Genomic DNA, 27414 nt, shown 5'->3' on the forward strand with positions numbered 1-27414 from the left:
GATGGTAGGGTCAGAATTTGGCGTAAACAACATGAAAGCATGGATCTATCCTGCGTTGTATCAACGGTTCAGGCTGGTGGTGGTGGTGTAATGGTGTGGGGGATATTTTCTTGGCACACTTTGGGCCCCTTAGTACCAACTGAGCATTGTTTAAATGCCACAGCCTACCGGAGTATTGTTGCTGACCATGTCCATTCCTTTATGACCACAGTGTACCCATCTTCTGATGGCTACTTCCAGCAGGATAATGCACCATGTCACAAAGCTCATATCATCTCAAACTGGTTTCTTGAACATGACAATGACTTCACTGTACTCCAGTGGCCTCCACAGTCACCAGATCTCAATCCAATACAGCACCTTTGGGATGTGGTGGAACAGAAGATTCGCATAGATGCGCAGCTGACAAATCTGCAGCAACTGCGTGATGCTATCATGTCAATATGGACCAAAATCTCTGAGGAATGTTTCCAACACCTTGTTGAAAGTATGCCTTGAAGAATTAAGGCAGTTCTGAAGGCAAAAGTGTGTCCAGCCTTTTACTAGCATTAGTAGTACCTAATAAACTGGCAGGTGAGTGAGTGAGTGTGTGTGTATATTTATTATTACATTAACATAGTTCTTGCTAAAAGGAAGGAACCTCCAAGTAAACACAAAGCACCACTTTTTTTCAGTGTAGTTCATTTCCAATGGCTTCAATGTCCTCCCACTTCTGGTAATAGCCATGTCTTTACAGACACCAGCAGCAGATGCCAAAGGCATATCAGTCTGTTCTAATATTTTACTGCACCACACAATAAGGGTGGGCAATATGAAAACATTATCATGATAAACAATGTTACAATAGGCATTTGAGTTGCATCAGCGTTTCTAGAACCATGAACAACTGTATGCATCATAAAGACAAATTATAGAGAGCCTGTAAACGACAACCACCAGTTCATAGCAACTGCATAAACAGCATAACAACAGGTAGCTGATTGGATGTCTGCTCATTATGCCTTTGTCTTTATTCATTTTTACCATTTTTTTCTTTTACATCATAGCTTAATTTGTCAAATTTCTAGTCTTTTCTAAACACGACACTGCTGCTTTCCTGCTGCAGTCCAACCTGTCTGCAAATGTCAGAAAAAATAAATATTGCAATATCGTTGTTACGTTTTTTGCCCTATCGCCCACCCTTACTACAAACGGCTTCAAGACGAGACTCCAGTCTTCAGCAAGACAACAGAAAGAGGTCTACTGGCTGCCTAGAGGAGGTTCAGTACAACTGGATCTATGTGGTGTATAGGAGTCTGCCTGAGATTGCTGTATTGCTGGTCTTTGCGATTTGAACCTCCTAAGGTGTCTAGGTCTAGGAGGAAGGAGGGTCAGTCCGTGGCTTTTTAGCTTCACATGTGTCCGTATCGTCCAGTGTAGAGGAGCAAAGAGAATTCTGTGATGAGCTATTGACGTTCTCTGTTGTAACTGGCTCAAACCTACTGTCAATCAAGGCCTCCTGCTCACATTTCGTGTCCTCTTCTTCCTCTTTTTTGACTCCCTTCTCAGTAATCTCTGCATTTTTGTTATTCGTCCTCTTCTTCTTCAGCCCAAGGTCTTTCTTCTCCTCTATTTTCAGCTCTATCTTTACTTCCTTCTTCCAAGCGCCATAAGGTAGAATGTCTGCATCACCTCCCGAGTTTTCACATAGTGTTGGTCCCGCCCAATCCGGAATCTCCAACCCTAGCAGCTTCATCATTTGACTCATGACCTCGTCGACGTAGCCATGGATATGCAGGTGGGCATGCTTGTCCTGCAATGATGAAGCACAATAGTAATTAAACAGCATATATTGAAAGACACACTGCGTATTCACTGAAATGGTATAAAAAGACCGTAAAACACTGTAAAAGGTTTCTGCTGTGAATTCACTTCTCTTGAATACAGTATTATAAATGACCTACTTGAATGACCTACCTCTGCCAAATCAATGTGACCTATTTGTGCATAACCACATGTGGTCATCTTTTTCAAATACCTGCATTTAAATGAATTGATAAATCTTATTTAGCAGTTATACTACACTGAGTAGCATCCGTTAACACAAAGCGTCATCTAATATTTCTGCATTTCAAACAAGATTAGTCAAAAATAAATCCAATTTTGGCACTTAGCTGCGACTCCAACAGTGAGCATGAAATAAGTAGGTAAAAAGGAAAAAAAATAAATAATAATAAATCCAACTCCTTGTGAAGGACTTAAGTCGAATGCAGACAGATGCCATGGCGCACAAGTGTAATTGGATTAAAAACTGAATGGTTTGGCAAAATGTGAAGAGCTCAGGGGAAAAATGATCTTAAGCATTAATAAAACTGGGGTTTTCTTGGGGGGGGCACCAACAACTCATTCAGCAATAGAGCTTTAGAGCTCCTTAATCTATGTGGGTTTTGATCAACAGAATGCTTGCCTGAAATAAACTTTTTCAGCACAGATACCCTGCTGACTAAACACCTGTTGATGTCACATGGTTGTTGTGCAGATGCAGTGTACATAAGTCTCTTAAAATAGCAGTAAAAATAAGATTTGTATGAGTGTGTCATGATGGTGGGTGGAGAGAGACTGAAACAGGGAAACTGCTCACTGTGTACGTGATAACTCACATGTTTAGTTGGCTGCAGATTGACGATCACCACCTTGCCTCCGGTACGTTTGGTCAAAAGAGGCAGATCGCCGCTCGGCTTAATTTGCAGAGATGTACCCAATGTTAGGGCCAGGTCAGCCCGCCTACGCACACACACACACACACACACACACACACACACACACACACACACACACACACACACAGCATGACTAAAATAACTTAGAATGTGGTTATTGGAATGTACTGGATGATGCAGCATTGCTCAATATATTGTTCGTTAAAGCTGCACAATATAAGACAGTTTTATTGTTAAAACTGAAAGTAGCATTTAGGGATGCTCCGACTAAGATCACCACCTTGCCTTGGGTAGATTTGGTGAAAAGAGGCAGACTACTGCTGGGCTTAATTTGTAGAGACGTACCCAATGCAAAGGCCTGGTTAACCCCCCTACAAGGGCTGCATCGGAAGAGTTAATGAATGGATATTTGTTAACCACAAAGAAAAATAAAAGCCTAAGAAAACAACAGACACAACAATAGAGCAAATGTAGATGAGCATGTTTTACTATTCAGAAACTGAAGAGAGACGCTGGCAGGCTATTGTTCTAGATAAGTAGCAAAGGCTGCCTCTTCACATAAGCTAATGAGCTAACAGAGCTAACCAATGTCACGTTAGATGCTGATGAGGTCTTCTACAAAAAGTATTTTCGCCTCAGTGGATGATGTGTCAAAATGTTATTTGTCAGAGAAAAATCAACTGAAGTATCTAGCTTAATTGACCATACAGCCACGCCCTTAACAACACGTCCTTGGCAATGAACTCAGGCACTCATGTGGAGCCTGTATATGTCATCATCTTTCCACTGTGAAATGTAAGGACTACCTCAATAATGATTTTAGTATTACAATACTGGCACCTGGAACTGTTAACCGAGTCTCAACGCACTCATAAACATCAGATTCACCCACTCGGGGAAAAGGTCCAAATTATGTGCAATTACACATTTCCATCAGAGAAGTCTCCAAATCCCCAAAACTTACATAGTGTACTATTAAACCCTTAATCACTATAGGTGGCTTTGATACTGTAATTGCAGAAGGCTAAATGCAGTCTGTGTATTTGCTGGTAAAAACTAGTAAATTGATAAACTAAAATAATGCTGGACACAATGACCAGTAAACATTTTCCCCCAAAAACTATCTATAAAATTTATAGTAAATAACATCCTGTAGTGACACATCCCACTACTTCTCTGTATATGGGGAAGTGCCTAGACCACCACAATTTAATGGAGGAAGGAGTTGCATTTAAGTCTGAGCACTCTGCTCGTTAGCAGAACACATTTAACAAAAATAAAGCTCCTTTTTGGCTTAGTTCACCACTGGCTCCTCTTCATTTGAGGCAAATGCTACATTTCCACATCTCCTTCTATCAAAAGTCTTTTCCATAAAATGTCTTTTTCATAAGTACAGCAATATGCTGAAGAAAAGAATTTAGTGGTTTAATCAGTTATTAGCTATGTTTAAATATGGTCTAGATGAACTTTGATCATTCATGAGTGGGAGATGTTTAAACTGACTGGTCAGTAAAGACACTGTGTTAGTCTATTGTACCAAAACACAGAAAAGTGGAGTGACACTCTCAGGTTTGCTGTGTGCTGCTGGAGGGGAAGGCTTGTCAAACAAACAGGCTTGTCTTTGTCTACATCACAGCTTCAGTAATGTATTGGCAAAACAGTATTTTGTCCATTTCGTGCATCTATAGTATCAGGACTAAAATATATAAGGTGGGCTGTAGGCTTACCAGGTTGACACTGTCTAAACTCTTAAATCTACTACTTACAGACTCCCCACACTTCTGTAAAAATCAGCTTTCATACTGTTTCTATTAAAGGAGACAGGCAGGGAGTAGGTGGCAGGGAACCTCCACTGTGCATTTGTTTTCAGAACACTATGTCCTCAACTGATGAGCTGAATTCACTCACAGTCCCTTTGAATCTGTTCACAGACATATTACCGTATCAGCAATCACATCCTGAGGGGAGACAAAAAAAAAAAAAAGCCTCATAGCTTCTGGCAGGCAGCAACCCATTTCATCGCATGAATGCCGAGGCCCAGCACGCTCAGCCAACTGACAGGACACTCGTAGAGCTCCAGAAATAGAGGTCAGGAGCTATACGGCTGGACTTTGCGGTCTTTTCACTGTCACTGGGTGTATTTGCTGTGGGCGTCTTCAGACGGCGCACACAAATTCAGAAAGCGTGAAAGGGCTGAGGATCCTGCGCTAAAGTGATTGTGCACTCGTATTTTCCATCTATGTGCAAATGTGTCCATATTGTAAGATTTCACAGCCAAGCCCTAAAGCAGTCGCCTCAACCATGATACGTACAGGTATTGGTTTAACTATGCAATATGAACCGTGCACAGGAGTCCATAGCTACCTACACTTCATTCTTTTAAATGCTGAAGAAAAAGAAATTTACATTTTCTCCTTGCGTCAAATCACAATCACCCAAGACATGTTTGATGTCAAAAGTTTGCCATGAAAGTAGACAAAAGTTTTTCACATTGCTAGAAACAGGAGTAGCAGCCATCATAAAGCCTGATTTTTCATGAATTGAGTCATATAGTGACAGAAACCACATAAAAAAAGAAGCTTATTTGAAATGACTTAACTCACCATAGTGACATGATTTAGATCATATCGGTGAAATATGCTTCCGTTAATTGTTAGCTACACTACTCTCACAGCTCCATTGCAAAAATTAAATACCTTTGGACACAAAACCAACCGATATCCTGATTGGCTGATAATATCTACCAATATTGATGACATGTGGTTTTATCAGTATCTGCGAAAAGACTGAAAACACCACTGCTACAATTTTTACATTAAGACTCTGAGTAAATGTAACTTGTAAATTTGACCGAAGAAAACTGACAAAAGTGTACTATTAAAATCTGAAACAGCCTTGCGCACGATACTGAACACCTCTGGTCAATTTAAATTACATTGATTTTAAAAATAAGTTAACACATCTTTACAGGAACAAATTTAAGTGTTTCTTTAAATTTCTCTTTATTCGCTGAGGCTAGCCTATTGGAAAAAATGAACATAAAATGTAAAACAAGCTACTTTTGCACAGGCCACATTTTAAGTTATGCTTTTTTACCCATTATGTTCAATTCAGCAAATATACAGTAAATGTGCATTAAAATGTGTAGAAATATGTTCACTGTGGAGAATGTGTACAAAAACTGTACATATCCATTTAATGGTATAAATATGTATCTTGGAACAGTCATAATATCTCATTTACAGAAAGCATAATGGACGCAGTGGTTATTGTATACTGAAGTTATTTTTACCAGCATGTTTCAGTGTCATGCCTATGTTAGCCAATCACTGTAAAACATCTTCCCTCAGAGGAATACTCCATCATGCCTTATCGTTTGGGCAGCTATCACATTTAATCAAGGTTGTTTGTGGTTGCTGCACAACACACACGCTATATTGTGGACGTCCGTCTCTGTGTATGTATATGTGTCTATGAGATAACTGTGTGTGGGTTCACTTTAATGTGATTAAACTGTGACACTAAGGCTCTGTGACCATGGCGAACACCTGCTGGAACACAAAATGATAACCGTAACGGCCTTGTCTCTCTCCACCTGAGGGATGCTCTTCCACGTCAGCCCTGTCTAGTCTGTCTCGGTTTCTCTTACTCTGTCTCCAACTTGCCCAACACACACCTGCTCGCTTCATCAGCCCTGTTCAGATCCCTGTCAGGCAAAGAGTCCTCCCAGTCCAGGATGGTGCTGATCAGCTTCCCTCTGCGGAAGAGCAAATTTACCAATCACATGTGTTCTATTATACGTATGCACACACATTACACATATACTATCTGTTAAAAGACTAGGAACAATGAGCTTTTCATACACCAACACTTTTTAAAAATCAATAAGTGTTTCCACAGCAATATGAATGGTGTTCTGGATGTGTCTGTAAGCACTTTCATTAACTTTCAGAGTGCAGCCATAAAGGCAGCAAGAAGCTTCTTTTATACAGTGAAGGAAACACAATAGCACAGAAACTATTTCACTATGACCATGTCGCACATGGCCCAACAACTCTGGGGGAAGACTGTAAAGAGTTAATACAGACAGTGACAACGTCTTTGTAAATGACCATCTGTTTTTTGTTGGTTCGCAATAATGTAGGTTGGTCCATTTTGATCAAAAGAACATTGTACATGTAAATATCTGTGACGGTATTACAGTGAATAATGCTAAATCCACACATTTTATCCATTTGTTACGATGTCAGCACTCAAACCTTACAGGTGTTTAAACCACCTCTGAGCCCGAACAATGTCAATGTGTTTGGGCTCAGTGTATGAGTCTGGTTTCATTGACTTAGATTAAAAGTAAAGTATGTTTTTTCCTCCCCCTGTAAAATGATCACTTTGGAGATACAGGTACTTTTTAAAGACACTGTCAATATGCATGCAATCTGACATCTGATCAGTTGGAATGAACAAAAAAGAATCAGAGTGCCACATTTGAAATTAATCTTATCAAAAACTATGAATAGTTATTTTTATTAAATGCGTCACAAATTTCACTGATCCAATGAAATATGACTAATTATGCTCTCATTCAGTCAGTGTTATTTAAGTACTGGCAATATCAATGATATGCTCAGGGAAGCATATTATGACCGAGTGTGAAGTACATTATAATAATTATTAATATTGTCATATGAGACAATATTATGCCCAGCCATTTCATCTTCATACCAAGGAAGACAGTTTGATGATTAGTGTGGCAAAAAAAGAACCAAAGAATTAGTGAATAGCTGTTTTATGATAATTTTCAGTTATGTAACAAAAAAGTAAGAGCTACAAAAATTGTATTTTGGGGGATTTCTGGCCACATGCAAATATTACAACACAGACTATATCATAGACAATTGTGCCCAGAAAAAGGGTGTCACCGCACCAGGGTTGGCAATATTTTGGTTCCCAAACAAACATAGGAGAACCACTGGATGTTAATGACTTTACTTGCACAATAGTGTTATCATTAGAAATTAGTAAGTAAAATTAGAAGCTATAATATTAGACTGTGGTACTTTGAATTAGGATTGCAGTTATATTGTTTATCATGATAATTCTGCAGGCAAATATGATTTGTCTAAATTTACATTATCATCAATATATGGTGATGGAAGGAGGCCATGCAGAGAAAGCTAGTTCAATTATCCTCTCCTGGACTCTCAGCTGTGGAGGGCAGTGGCATTGTCAGCCAGGGATCACACTCAGATCTCCTGATGATAGGGCCAACGTCTGGACAGTTGTGCCACTCAAAAGCCCCATATATTCAATAAAAAAGGGAGGCAAGGTGTTCCCAGACTTTTGACAGGCAGTATACACAAAAGCACATTAGAGCTGTAAAATACCATTTCAAGGAGGAAATTCAGATACATCAAGTTGGGCATCAATTATATCTGATTCAAACATGCCAGACTTATTAATAACTTAATAAAGCAAGTTCAATTTTTAATAAGCATGTTATTAACCAAAATAAATTACTCTCTCTATTTTCAAATGTTAAAAATCCCCCCCCCCCAAAAAAAAAGGGAGCCTGCTTTCATTGTCTCTATTACATTGCTCTGTAAATATTCATTTGAGCCATTTTCTAAAGAAATGTGATTGAATGGCTGCAATATGAAGTCATATAAAATCAAGCACACACCTGCAAGCTCTGAGTCCTCTGGAACGGGTCACTTCGCAGTATCGCCCGGTGGGCTTCAGACCCATCACCCCAATTACTGTGTCACGCACATACTGCCTGTTAAAATCCACAAATCCCACAACAACCATTACTGGACTTTATGTCCATGTTTAAAAATCTTGTAAAATGATAAAGAATCAGCCTTCAGGCAATTTAACACCTAGAACATTCAAAACAACAGAGTGACCCATCCTCCACCCCAAAACATTACCACAATACTATGAATAAGGGTTAGATGTTGCAATTAACTGAGCTGTACTACCCCTGGGGAGGTGTTGGTTGTGGCAACACAATGCAAACAGCCGCAGTGATTCGGTTATTAACTTGCAGTATTGCCAGCAGGCAAGCCTCAGGCGCTCCTGCCCTGGAACCAGCACTGGACACCAGGGGCAAGGACGTTGTAAACAAGGCAGAACACGTAATCCCACTTTAGCTACTGTCACTATACCCTGAGCAAGGCTCTTAAAGCCCTGTGAGCGCTCCAGAGGGACTAGGGCTCAGACCACACCTTCTGTTTGTGCCGAGATATGGTGGTTTGAGTTCACTTAAGAGGCAGGGATACAGAAAGGACTAAAGTATTTAAACTTGTCAAAAACTTTCTAAAAGTTCAGTGTAATTCTCAGAGAACTCTGTGGTTGATTGAATAATTTCAAATCACCTTTAACTTCTTTTAAAGGAACTCAAAGATCCATGCGTATGAGTTTGACCACATGCACATTCACACATTCAGGGTGCTTGCTAATTTTCACGGGAACATTTGGGGAGCCTCTTAGTGACATTTTCTTACACTCTTGGCGAGTGTGTCCTTTTGGCTCAAAGAGTTCTCCTTTTGAGTCTTAGTTCCTGTCTGTTTCTTCCTCATGCGCTTAGGGAGCTTCTGTGTCTTGGTTCCTTTCAGCGTATCTTCCTTGTGTTCTCAGGGAGCCAATTTAAACATCCTCCATTCACCTTTACCAATTATACGTATGCTGACAATATTAAAACTAAATTACCAACCATTACATTTATTTTTTGTTATTTTATTTATTTTTTATTTATTCATCTATTCATTTCCATTGTAACTACTGATATTATTGATGATCCTGATCATGATTTTGAACTGCAAATCTAGCACTTGTTAGGCTAAAATACTACACAAACATACACTGACCAGATGAGTTTGTACTGATAGTCCAAAAAGACAATACCAGAAAGAAAGAAAAAAAGAGAAGAGAAGGGGGAAAAGAGAGAGAAGACAAATAAAACCAGTAGAAAAAGAGCAAGACAGAAACAAAATTAAAAAAAAAAAAAAAAAAAAAAGACAGAGAGAGGGAATAAAAGAGAGAGAAAAGAAAGACAGAAGAGAGAGGGAGAAAAGAGAAGACATGCAGTGAGAGCAGCAGAAAGGCTCACAGGGAGAGAAGGGAGAGAGAGCTATGAGGAGGCAGACATGCAAGCCAATGGGTGAAAAATAGAAATGGCAGAAAGACGTACTTCCCACATTTCTCACATTCTTCAACAAACATGTTTCCGTGAAGCTCTGACAATCGATCCCTGAGAGAGAGAGAGAGAGAGAGAGAGAGAGAGAGAGAGAGAGAGAGAGAGAGAGAGAGAGAGAGAGAGAGAGAGAGAGAGAGAGAGAGAGAGAGAGAGAGAGAGGTTTGAACACACAGCTGATGGCTTTTACTCATCCTCACTCAATCACAAGCACATCTTAGCAAGTTAATGTGTTCAATTAAGCAGCAACACTTCTTTCATCTGAGACATACAAGACATGACGTCTGTGTCAAGAAGGCAAAATTAGAACTTAGATGTTTCAATCAGAGACCACCACTGTCCATTATTAACAACAAGCTGACAAGAGAAATACAAGCTCCCAGTAAGCAAAGCACCATAAAGCACAAACCCTGATTCAGAGATGAGCAGTGCTGAGCAATACATCATTCATATCAGTGTACGAGTGTTGATGAAAGAAAGCAATACTGATAAAACCTTAATGATAAAAGCTGATACTTGGTCACTTATTTTGTACATGATTCCAGAGAAATGTAGTGGCTACATCTGGGCAAAAGTAGCGCAGCATGGGCAGCAAAGCAGAATGTTTTTGTTTTCATTGTCTTGCACGGTCAAATTTTTGGAATGAGAGAAAAAAAGTCATAATAGTGTATTTTACCAGTTACTTCATGGCATGTATGAACATATGCATCCCTGTAAAATACCATTTAAGGGCTGTGTGTGTGAATGACGTAAATCCCAAAAGTGTCAGAATAACGTATCAACAAGACTTCTTTGATCAGAGACATACAGGACGGATCACTAGGAAACACAGTGTAAAAGGGACCTAAAGTAGACCAAGTAAACAAACCTGCATTTTCCTTGCCAGTTCACATGTGCACTACTAGTCAGTGTATATCAAGAAATCATTAGACCAGACGTCTGTGCTGTTTTGGCACATTTGATTTAAAAGAAGGTGTGCGATTCAAAAGGTTGTCAGGATTGTCTTTTTATTTCTATGTTATAGCAAAGTAGTCCCTCTCTCTCTCCCCTAGAATAACCATTCCCACCTACCCTGCCTTTATGATTTCACTGCTATCTCTGCCATTTCCAACATGATTTCATAGCAAACACCTTACCAAATAAATGTACCGTTGTTGGATGCCAGGCCTCATGATGTGCCCTCCAGGACAAATGTCTGCATGACTTGAAAAATACTACAGTTAAGTTACTAAGCTACACGGGTGACGTTTTAACTCGCAGCACTGAGTTTTCAGACCTTAATCAGACTAGTACTGCAAAACTGATAAGTAAGAGAAGTCTTAGATAAGCACACATTGCTCAGAAGTGTTTGTCGGGTCTATATAGATCAGTTAACATCAAGTTAGCAAGATACAAGTGAAGCAAAAAATATATACGAAAGTTTTCAGGCATCATCTTCTGAGCCATTTGAAACTTCACATCTATTATAGAAAGCCACTTGCTTTACTTTATGGAAACCACTTTGCCCTCTATGTGTGTCATGTTAAAAAGCCTATACCGGAACCAAAATGGCACACAGTGCTTGGACCCTGATGACTGCTATTAAAATTGTAGGTGGTCACTAAGCACTCATAATGTTACAGTCCACACAAATCAACTAAATCTATTTCAACTTGACCACTCATGAACCACAGTTCATTTTTCACATTTTGGAAACATTATCAGGCCATTAAAAATGAACCACTGTATCTGTGGGGGAGAGGATTTCTCTCAGAATTCTCTGCTGGCAGCAGACACATTCATCATATCTACACAATTCATGTGAATGCCATAATGATGATTCATAACTGCAAATTCTGCTACAAGTCAATGAGTTTGCATGTATGCATACGAAACTTGCTGGTACCAAAACATCAGCCAATAATGGGTCTGACTGCTTCATATGCTATGAAGTCAAGTTTGTAGCATTAACGTTTTTATTGGCAATGCAGTCTTGTGGAACTTTAGCTGAACACATCTTGCAAAAAACTTTGCTATTATTTTCCTCCAGGCAAAAGTGGTTTAACAGGTAGAAACTGTGCCAGTTTTGCTTTATTGGAGGACACTCAACATGACGCCTTTAGTTGTAGTCACACCAAGCTTTTGTTGCAGCTGTGCAGCCCAAAATCCTCATAAGAGTCCTATCACGAGTACATATGTGCACATGCAGTTCTTTACCTGGGGAAGCCAGAGCGCAGGTGCAGTCCATCCACATTCTGGCTGATGAGGTATTTGAGGTAGCCGGCTCTCTGCAGCTGCAGCAGGGCCAAATGAGTCAGACTGGGCTTTGCATCCTCGAATGTAGTGTCAAAGTGAGGCGTCTCTCCCTTCTGCTCCATTGTCCACACGCCTTTAGGACCTCTGGGGGGGGGGAGCAAAAAGCATATATATATATATTTTAGTAGGAGAATAAGGATATGATCTGAGACACAAAATATGTGAGCCAAATGGTGCCACATGTGCAGGAATGAAAATGTCATCAGCTTTTTAAAATGTCTGGCAGCTTTTTAAATGTCTGGCAGCTTTTTAAAAAAATTATATGTCAAATGAAACAAATGCAATACACAATGTATCTTGCAGAGCAATTAAGAATGTGACACTTTATTCTGAGCGATCCTTTTTAGATGAAATAAACATTTAACAGATTTAACTCAGTAACATATCAATGATGTAGCATTGAACACATTCAATAGATTATCAAGAGACTTGTAATTAACTGGAGAAATAAAATTTGTTCATGATCTAATGAATTCAGTTGTTTCTCACTTTATTTGAAGTGTCCAAATTCATCTCTGTAGACGATAAGCTAAGATGTCAATAAACATGTAACAGGTTTAATACAGAACATCTCAACATCTTCAACAAGCTGCTAACACCATTCAGTAAATGGACTTCTTAGGGTTAGGATTAGGGTTATGATTAAGTTTTGGGTTGAGGTTAACGTTGGCGCTAGGATTAAGGTCAGGGTGAAGGTTAGGTTTTGCTTAATGGAAATACCATTTCATGTCTACTTCATGTAATATATCAATATACCCACAAATTATGTAATATATCAACCATACATCAAGATATTTACTACAGTGTATTCAGATGTTGCACCACTACTACTTTACTGATATGTTACTGATATCCTGATAAGAGTTAATTAGTCATCTACAGAGGACTAATTAAAATAAAGTGTTACCAGATTTTTAAGAAAACCAACCAGGTCCAAGACTTAAAACTTTTTGTGCTCTGAGTGCAGTAAGTATACTACAGGAACATTAAAGGTTGATCACATTTTTTTTGTCCAATTTTTGTTAGCCAAGGTATTTAATACTGTTTATTTGCAGGCTACAGGAACGCACATATTAATCATTTAGGTCAACTGCTTCAGATATAGTATTAAGAGGAGTCATACATCATCAGCACATTTATAGTACAGTAAAGTTTACCTTAGATACAAGACTACCTGGGCTGGCCACCTGAGCAATGGTGTCCTGCAGCAACAAGGCCTCCTAGGCTGAGAGGGACCTTCCTCATGGATAAAGACTCTTTCCAGGCAAGCAAAGTGACTCTACACTAAGATTTCAAGCTTCTGGATGACTTGATAATGATTCTTTCAACTCTTCCATGCATACTTGTCTCTGCCAATGAATTGGTTGTTCTCAAAAAAGTAAGACAGCTTCAGTTTGGTTTTCCGGTCTCTGAATTAGAGGTGAGGCTTGATTTGTTTGAGGATCCACTGGTTTGTTTTCTTTGCTGTTGAAGACACGTTGAAAATTCTTTCAAAGCCTAAGTTGGCAAAGAAAAGGCAGGTTTTCCCATGTTGCTTCTTGTTTTCCAGGTTTCACACCCACAAAGAACCACAGACAAGACCAAGCCTGGCTAAAATTGAAACGGGTGACCGTTACCGAAATCGCCACAGATCAGAACTGGCAGATATTTGCTCCTATCACACAACTGCCATTTCCAAATCATGCATCTCTACACAAACCGCAGATCGACACCAATTTCTTCTCCTAATTTCCACCCAACTCCTGGTCCTTAAGCACCACTGCACTGCATAGTTTTGCTTTTCTTGGTCAGAAAGAGTAAAAAGTTCAGTGAAGGTTTCCTAGAGATCAAAGACTGAGCAAAACTGGTGTAGGTCACCGGCATTCCAAGAACTGGAGGGCAACAGGGAGATGTGGTTCTTGATAAATTTGGGGGCTGAGAACTGAGGCTCACTTCTGCAGATGCACTTCTTTGAATTCGTCCCTCCTGATCTCACTTACTTTTTCTCCACAGAAATGGCACGACTACAGACTGGCTTTCTGATCTGAGCTCCTGAGGGTAAGCAGAGGCAAGAGAAAAACATGTTTTCAGCCCCTGTGTCTACAGTTAGGGCTGGAAAAAATAAGATTGAATTTTTTAAAGAATTTTCATGTGAATTAATCAGCTGAAAAACTGTGCATGCTTAAATGTGGCCTGTAAATGTTTAGAGCTTTAACAACACAATGTTTGGCAATGTTCTGACTGAGGCACTGTTCACCCAGTGCTAAATTTCCACCATGAAAAAATTTGCTTTTTAATGGCTTGTTCATGATTGCTCTGCCGGCCATCCTCTTCAGTTTTACCTTCAGCTGTTCCAATCATCATTCTCTTTTCCAGTTATTTCCTCTCAGAATATGTCTTAATATTGTTTTTGTTTTTTTTTGGGGGGGTGGGGGGCTTCACAAAGTGGCTGTTTTCCCTCCCATGTGATTCATAGAGTATCAAGTGTCAAAGTACAAGTATAGAAATGTGTGGCTATGATATTCTTTTTCTCCTGCACAAAAAGTATGTGATGAGGGCACCCTCATGTCTGCTCTGATTGGATGCTGTCCCCCGTGTAGGTCGCTCTGTCTTCATAGAAATGGAGCAATCTTCCTCTCTGCTTGTGCTGAGGAACTCCGTCAGGAATCCCTTGAATAGAGTGAAGACTGCTGTAACTACTGCTGATAACCCTCTATACTCTAATCAAATCCAAACACCTGGTTACAACTCTCTCCACCTCCTGCAGTTCACTCTTCTCTCTGTCTCTTCATGTCTTTTCTTTGTATCTTTTCTTGTGTATTTTTTCCGTTTCCTTCTCTCTCTGCTTCTTCCTGTAGTCTAGGGCTGCAATAAATATTCGACAACCGTGATAACTACAATATATGACAATATAACAGCCAAACAACAACCACTTTTTTTGTACTTTAACAAACCTAGGTATTTCTGTGGGGAAACAAGCATTTATCAAGCTTAACACTAGCTTCTCTGCAATAGCATGCATCTGCCAGCTCTGCACTGGATTTGCACAGCTTGCAAGAGTTCTGCAAGCCCAGAAGACAGAATCAGTTTCAACTCCAGGCCCAGTACAAAAAAGTCCCCTTAGCAGGCTCTCAGTTGCATTTACCAGCAAAAATATATAAGAATATATGAGAGCGTGCCGGCATGCTAGATGCCCAGAGCCTTAGGAAAATCATTCGGACTGTACCGACAAAACAGACATAGCCAAGGTTAGCGCATTCTCTGGTAAAAGGCGGTTTTGAGTGTCTTAAAAACCCTCAAGGAAACAATGCAGCATATCTTTTCTTATTGTTATACAACCCCAATTCCAATGAAGTTGGGACATTGTGTAAAACATAAATAAAAATTTGCGAATCCTTTTCAACCTATATTCAATTGAATACACTACAAAGACAAGATATTTTAATGTTCAAACAGATAAACTTTATTGTTTTTTGCAAATATGCACTCTTTTTGAATTTGATGCCTGCAACACGTTCCAAAGAAGTTGGGACAGGGGCATGATTACCACTGTGTTACATCACCTTTCCTTTTAACAACACTCAATAAGCGTTTGGGAGCTGAGGACACTAATTGTTGAAGCTTTGTAGGTGGAATTCCTTCCCATTTTTGCTTGAAGTACAACTGTAATTGCTCAACATTCCAGGGTCTCCGTTGTCATATTTTGCGCTTCATAATGTGCCACACATTTTCAATGGGAGGCAGGTCTGGACTGCAGGCAGGCCAGTCTAGTACCTGCACTCTTTTACTATGAAGCCACGCTGTTGTAACATGTGCAGAATGTGGCTTGGCATTGTCTTGCTGAAATAAGCAGGGATGTCCCTGAAAAAGACGTTGCTTGGATGGCAGCATATGTTGCTCCAAAACCTGTATGTACCTTTCAGCATTAATGGTGCCTTCACAGATGTGCATGTTACCCATGCCATGGGCACTAAAACACCCCCATACCATCAGAGATGCTGGCTCAGATGAGCTCGGGCCCAGAGAAGCTGGCGGTGTTTCTGGGTGGTGTTGATATATGGCTTTCCATGGCAGTTTTAACTTGCACTTGTAGAAGGAGCGACGAACTGTGTTGACTGACAGTGGTTTTCTGAAGTGTTCCTGAGCCCATGTGGTAATATCCATTACAGAATGATGTCGGTTTTTAATGCAGTGCCGCCTGAGGGATCGAAGGTCACAGGTATTCAATTTTGGTTTTCTGCCTTGCCGCTTACTTGCAGAGATTTCTCCAGATTCTCTGAATCTTTTGATGATATTATGGACTGTAGATGATGAAATCCCTAAATTCCTTGTAATTGCACGTTGAGAAACTTTGTTCTTAAACTGTTGGACTATTTACTCACGCAGTTGTTCAAAGTGGTGAACCGCGCCCAAACCTTGCCTGTGAATGACTGAGCCTTTCAGGGATGCTCCCTTTATACCCAATCATGACACTCACCAGTTTCCAATTAACCTGTTCACCTGTGGAATGTTCCAAACAGGTGTTTTTTGAGCATTCCTCAACTTTCCCAGCCTTTTGTTGCCCCTGTCCCAATTTCTTTGGAACGTGTTTTAGGCATCAAATGCAAATCATCGTATTCTGTTTTTATTTATGTTTTACACAAAGTCCCAACTTCATTGGAATTGGGATTGTAGAATATTGTATTATTTGATAAAAATTGGATGAAAAAATGAAAATACTTGATAGTTGCAGCTCTAATTGTATCTTGATTCTACTGTTAGTAGTCTTGTGTAGTCTTTACCTGGCTGTAACTGTGTGATCGTTGACATTGCCTCAGGATCCTGTCTGTATGACTGTGTGTCTGCTGGGAGACCTTAAGATCTAAATGTCTGTCTTGAATAATTGTATATATGCGGCACCTATCAGAAGTGCAGTCTGCCGGGCTGCTCTGTGGCACAAGGACACCTCTGTTTGACAGTTGCAGCTCCTATGAAACATTAATGGGAAGAACACTGTAGGCACAGTGAGTCTAATGACTCACACAATTCTGTCACCGACTCTGCTGCACAAGGCTTTACACACACCCATCTTCAAACACACACACACACTCTCTGAGGGCAGTAAGATGGCTGAGCTCATCCATATGAGAGAGCAGCTCTTGCCTTGTATAAAAATGTGAAGCCACAGTGGATTACTGTCTCTCTCAGGCTCTGATACTGAACCATGTGCTACATACTGTGCAGCCAGAAGCAGGAGTGGGCAAGCACAGAGCATCACAACATTGAGGACATTTTCATGATGCATGGCATGTTTGACGACATTTAGCTTCTTCTGAGATTTACGAACAAGCTGGAACCAACAAAACGTACCAGCACATTTTTAAAAGATATGAAATCATGAGAACAATGTTACTTTTTGTTCTTACTATATTTGCACAGGTTTTATGTAAATGGTCTGTTTTTACGACATATGCAGTTGTTCAGCGTAATGTAAGTATTAGGAATACACTGATCATGAATATTTAAGGCCAAAACTCACACTGTGTGGGATAAATGAACACTCCTGTTTACACCTAATTACACTGAATATCCAACAAGCAAATACCCTTCATTCAATGTTAGTATGATTTTTTTTGAGAGAGAGAACACAGAAAACTAATCAGGTTGGACAGAGTTACTATGTGCATCAGTATTCTGTATTGGCTGATGACTAAGGTTCAGGTATCGTATTAGTATGGGAAGGGAAAAAGTGTTATCCCTGAAATTAATTACACTGTCAACGTTGGTATTTGTGCACTACAATTTCTCACTGGAATCTGACTACATTTCTGATTTCCCAGATAGCAGCTATGATATGGAAATAAGTTCAAGATAGTGAGGTGAGTTTAAGACATGCGTGGAAGACAAGCATCAAGACTTTTCTCTGTACTGGCACCCAGGTAGTGGAATGAACTCCCACTGTTCGGACAGAATTGCAGACTCTCTTGCGGTCTTCAAGCGCAGACTGAAGACACATCTCTTTATACAGCACTCAAGTGAGCACTGAATGAAGTATTTATTGTAATGTATTGTACTGCATTTTTTTAACGCATTGCTGTTATTTAACTCTTTTTCTAAGCGTCAACATGGGCTTTTGTTTCTAGCAGTACCTGTGCTTAGGCCCAGCCTTTTCTCAGTTTAGCCAGCATCACTTTAGCTGTTTTACTGAATAGAGTCAAGTTAATTTTTCACTGCTAAGTTAGAGGTAAATTCCATTGCAATTGAAATAACTTCAATGGACGATCATAAAGCTCATTCACGACTGATATTTCAGTGTTTTAGACTAAATTCTTACAGTTTTACAAATAATCATGTTTCGTATCCTGCTTTCTCTCATCTCTTTATCTTCACAAGTGACAGAGTGACAGAGGACGCGCATCGCTTCTTCAACTGATTCACCAGTCAAAGCTACAGCCAAACAAACTGTGTATTTAGTTTTGATTAAACACGGTTTCATTGAACAATTCTTTGATTAAACAAGATTTGGTATTTTATTATCTTCCACTAACCTGCTTCAGTTCTACAACAGTTAGCTAACCTTATCCAGTTATGACAACTCAGCTTTGCGTCATGCCCAACATCACCTTTCCCTGCGATAAAATCACAGTAACACACTGCCTCAAGTGGCTTACTGCTTTTATTAAACGGCAGCCAACATAAAATATGATAAAATGCACAATTTTCAGATAATCATTTTTTAAAGTCATTATTAATAACAATGAACATAAACAATTATTCTGCTAGGTAGTATGGTATGCCAAGCAACCACGGCCTGCTGAATGAGGAGAAAAAACGCTTGGTCGCCCATCACTGTATACTGCAGTCATTTCACATCTTTTTAATGTTTTGTCATACAACTATGAACATATCATAACATAGCAATGTTTAATGCAAAAACCTTCACTTTATAAGGACTTTTTGGTCACCAAATTACCATCGTGAATCTCAAGCGGCACTACATAGAAAATTAAATACTGGATCCTGCATGCATTTGGAGAATTTCCCCTCAGGGATTAGTAAAGTGATCTGTCCCAACTGTGCAAAATATAGCAAAAAAAAGGCATGTGGGACTCATCCATACTCAACAAATAGTGCACTACTTGGCTGTAGAGGCTATAACTTCCATAGCTGGCACACTATTTAGGAAGTTTGGAGCTGTCTGGGATTTAGCCTGGATTTGATGGGATTTGATGCTACTTCTGAGTGAAACACACACATCTGAAGCATGTAATCCATTCAGGTGAAATTCTTTAGACTTCAGTTTTTTTATTAGAAATTATTCAGGCCAGTCCTCATTCAACATAGCAATGGCTACTATTAAAGAATGCATATGTGGGCTTAGCATAGATAGGTCAATCCTTACAACAACTTTTAGCAGCTCACTGTACCAAGTGGACTTTAATCTAACCAGTCTCACAGGGTGTGTTCACCTTTCACCAGCCTAATTCAAAGCCCTGATCTATAACTGCTCGTTTTTACTTCATTTTTTCCAATAGTTTACTGCCCGTCTGTGTTCGTTTTGTCCTTTCTGTTTTGTTTTGAACTTCAACCTCTTTAAATCTGCTTTAAAAATATTTATTTTTAATTTGTAGGACAAAGTGTCTGTGCCACCAATGCTCTGTAGAGTTCAGAGACTTTTTTCATCTCTTCTCTTCTGACTCTAAGTTATTCAAGAACAGTTCACACATAGATTAATTTTATTTACATTTTTCATAGCAATAATTTCAGACAGCAAGAGACGTTCTCACAGATGAGATTTGTGAGCTATGGATGTTTTGTTCAGGTGCTCTCAAAACAAAGCTCTATCTCCCTCTAGTGACAAGTTCCTGTAGCTGCAGCAGAGCCTTAACAAACACCTTCCCAGAACTTTGCGGAATCTTCTTTTAAACCAAAATGAGATTTTCAACTTGTAACATGATGGAAATTCATGGCATGTGTGTATTTTATATATATATATATATATATATATATATATATATATATATATATATATATATATATTCCATCACTTTTGTGTTTTGCACTATGCAATTCAGTGCACAAACAACCACAATAACAACAATTATAAATGAGCATAAATGAATTGTCATTCACTATTTAGAGCAATGTTGGTCAACATTACCAAGAAGAAACAGAATTTTCCTCAACAGAAATTTTCCATCCTGTCCATTTATCAGTGCAATGCACTGCACTGCATTTACTCACCAGACTTGACAGTTGCATCACTGTCTTGAAATTGAGACATTAATGCATTTTCCTTGAAACTCCCTTAAATAATGCAGGTTTAGTTAGTTTTGGCTTCATTACTCTTCCCTCTGCTTGCTGCGCTACTATCTTATCTCTTCAAGCTGTTTTATGTGTTATCCTCTAGCTGCATAATCTGATTTCTCATACTTAAATAGCAGGATGTCAATCATAACATCTGGCTTTAAATATTCTTTACAGTAGGACTGTATAATATGGACATAAAATGTATTCATACATCATCAGTTTAGACTTTTTGCGGCCACAGATTTTCACGTCAGGGAAGTTTTGAGTGTTATGATGTAACTCATGGTGGACTTTGGGGTATGTTTTGAACCATTGTCCTGTTTTACAAAGCCCATTTTCAGCTTTGGTTTCTTGACTGAACAAGGGTCACACCTACTCCCAACTCTGTTCATATTTAGAATCTGCTTTTCCATTTGCCTGCGAAATGTTTCCCCAAACCATAACAGATCCACCCTCATGCTTAACAGTAAGTAAGGTGTTCTTTTCATCAAATGCTGCTGCTTTTTTCCCTTCTAAACATACCTTTGGTGACTGCAGATAAAGTGCTCCATTTTCACTTTTACCTCAATCCAGAACACTTATTTCAAAATTGCCTCTGGATATTCTAAATGTTGTATTGCGTACTTCAGACAATGACTTTTGTGATGACTCTCTCACGCAGATAATATTTGTGCAAGCAATAATGCACAGTTAAACAGTGCACCACCACTCCTGTGTAAACTTTCCTAAAGGTCCTTTGCTTATGCTGGATTTGCGTTGCCTTTCTGGCCAGCATACAAGCAGGTCCATTTTCTTTATCAGATCTAGTAAGACATGAGAAACGCAAATACACTACAGTCAAACATTACAGTCATCAAGCATCCAGCGTCCACCTATTTAAAACTCACATTTTTTGAGTGGGTTTTTGTTCCCTCTGTTTTTGCTCAGCAAACTTTTGCATCCTTTTTTACTCTTTGATTCTAACAATGCCAGCAGTACCACCTAATTCTCCCTCATTTCTTGTGTTCTTGTGTACAGTAAAGAAAAGTGCTTTGGTGGTTACCTGAAGTCAGGAATGCCTGAAGAAGTGCTGATTCCTGCCCCTGAATGCACCACCATGTACTGCGAATCTCTGATCAACTGAGCCAGCGTCTCCACCTTAGCTTTTACCTCCTCAGGCGTATCAAATACCTGCAAAAAAAACAGGTGTCATTAAAAGCAGGAAAACACACAGCTGTGAAACATCAATCAACATGGTTTGTCTTCTCTGGTAAATTTCTCTGCTTGTTCCAGATCATTTTTTTTGGTTTGGCCTGTCTTCTGCAAGTTAAATGCACAATCAATAGAGCTTTTGGTGGCGCTGAAAGAAAATTCAATTTCTCCCACTGTAAAAACTGTGGTTACTTCAGTAGGCTTTTAGTCATTGTCTGGATTCATAACAAAAGGTTTAGCAATTACTTATCAAAAACACAGAAGATTCAGGAACCACAAGAAATTGTTTCAAAACACATTTAGTGTTTGGTTTTTTTCGCTATTCTAACACTCTCATTTCAGCTCAGTAAGGACTTTGTTAGTTGAGAAGATTAATCGGGTGTGCTATGGGGTGCTCCAGAAGCAGGGCTGGGAACCAGCTCTGTATATGCGTGTGTAGTTTTAATGGATCGCTTGTTTGAACGGCAGACTTAAAAAAACACTTGTTTACATACAGCAACAAAGTCTTATTTAGAAAAAATGAGAACCGGTTTTCCATGGTACGAGCTCCTTAACCAAAGCGCAAGACAAACAGGCAGTGGTTTAGCTGGTAAGCTATCGAAAAACACGCTTATGTGCGTTACTGCTAATGACACTAGCAGCAACGTTGAATATTAGGAACACAATACAGTACGACCGGCTCAGACATCAGTAACCCGAGTGGTTCTTATTTAACGTGACCCATGCTACTAACGCTATCCAAGCCTAGAAACACCAAGTTAGCTAGCTCCTTAGCCAAGCTGGCTATCATTATAGCAACCCTATGTGCACATATAAGCTAAATCCAATGTGTCTAGCTAGCACAATGCCGTAATACCTGTAATGTAAGTTTAATACGTGTACGGTTACGTCAACATATCTCAAAGAAATGAATTCCCGCCCTGATTATCTACAATACATGCAAGCTAGCTAATACAGACGGGCTAGCAAGCTAAGAAGTAAACAGGCAGCTTTACCTCAGGAAGCCCGCAGATGCCTTTATCCGCGTATGGAGATAATCCGGCGGCATAGTTTACCGACATGGCAAAGCGAAACGCGTTAGGTCGGATAAATGTGTATAGATCACAGAATTGTTGCTCTTCTTTTTAAAATCCCGCGGACTTTTCTATTCTAACAGCTAGGGTCGTGTTGATACTCCACGTTACGTCATACAAAGCGTGCGTACTTCTGTGCACTTACCGTGAAACGTCACATGTTGGCAGCCCGTCTTTGAGTGCTCTGTACACTTTCCAGTCCTGCAGATCAACGAAACAAACTGTAGCGACATAATTTTATTTTTTATTTTTTGCCATTTTTATTTTTTAATCATCTTTATTATTTATATTTATACTTTAATTTTAACTTATTTGATCCACTCAGAAAAAAAAACATTACAATTACAAATTACAATAAATCTTTTTTAAAAAGGGGGAAATTCAATCCCAGATTGCTCCCAGAATCCCAGAAGTGAAAAAATATTTGTCCAGTCCCCATTCAGTACGGTACTTTATTATTTTCTGACTTTACTGACCAAAATTCCAGTTAAATTATCCCAAGTTCGTCAGTCGGCTGTTCTCTCCGGATTACTTCCACAACGGTTCACCCAAAGTCCACCATGGGCGCGAGCAGAAATTCAGCGCTATTAAGGAGGTGCTTTTTCTTACATTCTAAGTATCACTAAATTTTGACATTTGAGGCCACCTCATGGTCCACCACGGCTTTTTGTTTCTTTGCCTGTTGTGCACCTTCCTGGGCTGATGTCACACAGTCAGTATGATCATTTGAGAGTCCTCAGAAAACTGGATTGAGTAAATGGAACTTGTTACGACCGCTGATTGTTTCTGCTATAAATGGAAGACACATACACTAGATGTCTAAAAGTGTCCAGATCCTCAGCAAAATAACGAAGTCATTTATTTTAAACTGCACTCTTTGCTGATACAGATGTTCAGTAGCTCATACACAGCTAAAAATCACGGCCAATAAAAAGGCCCAGATGCCAGGGTCTCAGATTCGCGAAGCAGGTTTCATGCACCAACCAATCATGTGATCATGCTGAACGACAACGTCTGAAACTAGCGTTAGTGATTCAAGGGCCTTAGTGGACTCGAAAATTAGCCAGAAGATGGTTTATTGAGCGGCTGAGAAGAAGATTCTCCTTTTTAACGTTGTGTTTTTTAAATTTGGTCAGCTTTCTGAGCACAACAACAAACAACGAAGTTTCTCGAATTTGACGTTGGCTGGCTGGCATAACTCAGTTATAACTAGTTTAGCTAGCCAGCTAAGCTGCTGCTTGTCTCAGCTGTTGGCACAAGCTTGTTCCATTATTCTGTCCTCTAATTTTGCACATTCCCTTAGGAATTAATGATTGTAAATTTGAAAGGCACAGCCCACAATGAACTTTGAGTACTTTGGCATAAGTAAACGTGGTGTCCGCCGCAGGCTCCGCTGTTCATGGGGTGCTCAAGAGGTGTGACACGCAAAGTAGTGCTTGCAAGCGCCAAACAATGTTGGTTTTGGTTGTTTAATGAGTTAAAATGGGTTTGAGTTAATGGTGTTCTGCTGTGGGCTTTGTAGTGTTCATCTCTGGTGGGCGTTGTATGGCTGTTGGTGACCCACTAACAGCCCCCCTTATCAAAACAAGAGTAAACGTCCATATCAGAAATAAATCCTGGTGTTAAAAGAGTAATTAGGATCTTCATAGCCTAAATCACCTTAAGCTGAACTTGTACTGAATTAACATTCAAGACACGATCATTTAAAACACTGAGTTTTTATGCTGTAATAATGATACACGCATGCTTGGTAGGACTGATTGGATGACCAGGGGCCATTTTACAGAAACTTCCTTTCTTTTTGTTTTAACTTAATATCTGACAAATTCACAAATTCGTTTTATGGAAGCAAATCTTATCATAATTTAAGAATTTTATCTTACAGCATCTTTTCTTATCTGAAGTTAGGAAATCCTAACTTACTCAAAGTTGACAATCAACTGTCGGTCTGTTACCTCGCAACCGACCATGCGCGCACAGCTGAAACGTAAACACGCAATCAAGTTAGTTAGCCAAACAGCTGACATTAGCTATTGTTACTGAGGTGAAAAAGGTCAAATAAACCTAAAGTGCAATAAACTGATAGTTAAGAATATTGGGTCAGCCTCTGTGCTGTTTATCAGAGCGTTGCTGTTCTCCAGTTTCAGTTTCATTTCCCAAACACTTTAGCTGACCATGCTAACATTATTCCTCTCAATAAACAGACACACGTTCAGCTCTGTCTCCTCATTATTTACCACCATCACTGGAATATTGTATCTGACGGGTTTTCAACAACTATTAACACCCGAAGGTAAAAAGAGGGGGTGGTGGAGCGCAAAAACACTGTTTAAAAAGCTCACAAGTCAAAGCACCGTTTTCAGTGGAGATAAATGTAGCATCATTATGTGGGTGTAGTGAACTGTGCTGCCTATCACTGCATAAAACAATAGAAACAGACGCTTAAAACAGAAGACGCTCTGGTGTTCTTAAAGTTAAGAAAATATTTAGGATATTTTGGCAACTTAGAGTGTTTCTGTAAGACCGTTTTCTTATCTGAAAATAAGATATGACTATAGACTTAAGAAGTGTGGTTCTGTAATAGCTTCTGTCCTAACTTTGGTCTTAACTGATGTTGCCATGACAACAAAGCAGATAAGATTTTCTGTCATGTGGCCACAAAAGAGTATTAAAAGAGGTAGAAGCCACTTTCAGTCTGGTCATCTTGGGCATTGTAGAGTTGAGTGCAGGCGAGCTTGTAGGGCTACCACACTGGCAAAGCTTATTGGTTTGCACATTTTTAAGAAAGCTGCCGCTCTAATGATGCCAATACAGTGCGCAGTAGTATTATCTTACCCTTAACAATATTCATATTTTCGGCAACCTCATTAGATTAGATTAAGATTAGATTACGTGACCCTTATTAGTCCCACAACGGGGAAATTTCACCTCCGCATTTAGCCCATTTGTGAAGTGAAACACCACATACACTCTAGTGAGCACACACACACACACAAGGGGGCAGTGAGCACACTTGCCCAGAGCGGTGGGCAGCCCAATCTGCAGCAGGGGGTTAGGTGTCTTGCTCAAGGACACCTCAGTCATGTGCTGTCAGCTCTGGGGATTGAACCAGCGACCTTCCGGTCACAAGGCTGGATCCCTAACCTCCAGCCCACGACTGCCCATAATTCAGAGGATCCAGTGATATTTGAGAGAAAACTAGGCAATTTTCAAAAACTGCCAGAGAAATCGCACAGAGAAATTACTTTTAGACCTAGAGTTCTCTATATGAGCATAAGACTACAGGATGATGACACGACTCCAGTGGTCTATAGAAGAGCTATTCCATGAGCAGTAAAAATGTCATTCTCTGGTTCTTCTTTTGGGCCAATGCTACATCACTTTAAAACAATTAATTTCACTAAAATCAGTAGACATGACGTTTACTGAGCAGTTAAAATGGTAGTTTTTCATTTCATTAATTTTCTGAGCCACAACAACAAACCTGAGTTTCTCAAAGCTAACGTTTCCATGATTAGCTGGTTTAAAGTTAATTCACCGGCTAACGGTAACAGCAGTTTAAACAGCTTTATTTTTCTTTGTTATCTTGTTATTATCTACTTGCTACATGCTATTATATGACTTATGTATCGTCACCGTCCAAAGAAATCATGTATCTCCATTTTTTTGTTTTCTGCATCATGTGAACATGATGGCTGTCCTTTACACTGTGTAAAGAAATCATGAATGGACCAATAGCAATGCTCTAAAGTGACTTGTAATTAAATGACTTACATTTTAAGTAAAGAAGTTTTTGCCCTCTCCTGTGAACCATTTTGGAGATCCTAGTTTTACTTTGGATAGAAATTATATCCAGATTATTTTCTCCTCTATCAGTGCCCCCCAGTTTTACACAGATCCCAAATTCATTCGGGATTCAGGGGATGATAATTATTATAGGATGTTATAGGATGTTATAGGATAATTGATATAGACTGAAATGTGCTCCTCAATGAACTTCTGCAACGTTGTTTTGAATTGCTCTGTTTAACTACCAAGTTGCACAGAAATTGTTTCAGGTAACTCACAACCCGTAACTTGTTGCATGTAAGATTCGCTATGTAAAGTTAGCCTAAGGTCACCGTGTCCAGTGCCAAGTGTCAGCTAGAGGGGTACAAGCCTACCTGCATTTGGCTGTGGAGTGGAACTGCATTCTCTGGAATGGAGAATTCCACAGTTTTTTCAAAATTCTTGTATAATCAATTGATTAACATGTAAACAAAGTGATTCAGAGTGGTTTTGGTGTAAAATGCTCTGTTACCGCGTCAGAGTTCATAGTGGTGTTGATAGGAACCAGACGTCTGAAGAGTTTATTGCCTCTAAAAGTCCCTGAACAGAAAGTTATTAAATGAAATAATTAAGAATATGCTGTCTGATGCCAGAGACATTGATGTACAATAATTCTGACAAAAGATTTTGGCCTACAAACTACTTTTGAAAATCAGTCCATAGCAGAATGACAAGAGAAAATAGTCCCTGAACCCACGGCAAGTTTTCTTTTTTTGCCATTTTTTTACAGAGCCCTGCTGTCCCTCATAAATAAATATCATATAAGTTGTGGTGTAAGGTGTGGGAATGAGATAAATAAGCCTTGACTATAGCTTAATCGGGCATGATCTTGTTCCCACGCCTTACTAAGTTGTAGCCACGACTT

The 27414-nt window shown here is 39.4% G+C and overlaps 1 protein-coding gene across 2 annotated transcripts; it reads right to left on the reverse strand.

Moving 5' to 3' along the window:
* Positions 1-258: 258 nt before the first annotated feature.
* On the reverse strand, positions 259-22921 carry sirt6 (sirtuin 6). 2 transcript variants are annotated; one of them, XM_017725771.2, is made up of 8 exons: positions 22867-22921; positions 21500-21627; positions 12091-12273; positions 9892-9951; positions 8380-8475; positions 6376-6456; positions 2640-2763; positions 259-1792 (listed from the first exon to the last, which is right to left on the reverse strand). In XM_017725771.2, exons 2-8 carry the CDS (start codon positions 21553-21555, stop codon positions 1355-1357), a joined length of 1038 nt encoding a protein of 345 aa, XP_017581260.2. In that variant the 5' UTR covers positions 21556-21627; positions 22867-22921; the 3' UTR covers positions 259-1354. The 2 variants fall into 2 exon arrangements, with proteins under 2 accessions (XP_017581260.2, XP_017581259.2); XM_017725770.2 differs by lacking the exon at positions 22867-22921 and adding an exon at positions 22644-22847.
* Positions 22922-27414: the final 4493 nt, after the last annotated feature.

This window comes from Pygocentrus nattereri, chromosome 19, assembly GCF_015220715.1.
Source record: "Pygocentrus nattereri isolate fPygNat1 chromosome 19, fPygNat1.pri, whole genome shotgun sequence".
Classification (NCBI taxonomy): domain Eukaryota; kingdom Metazoa; phylum Chordata; class Actinopteri; order Characiformes; family Serrasalmidae; genus Pygocentrus; species Pygocentrus nattereri.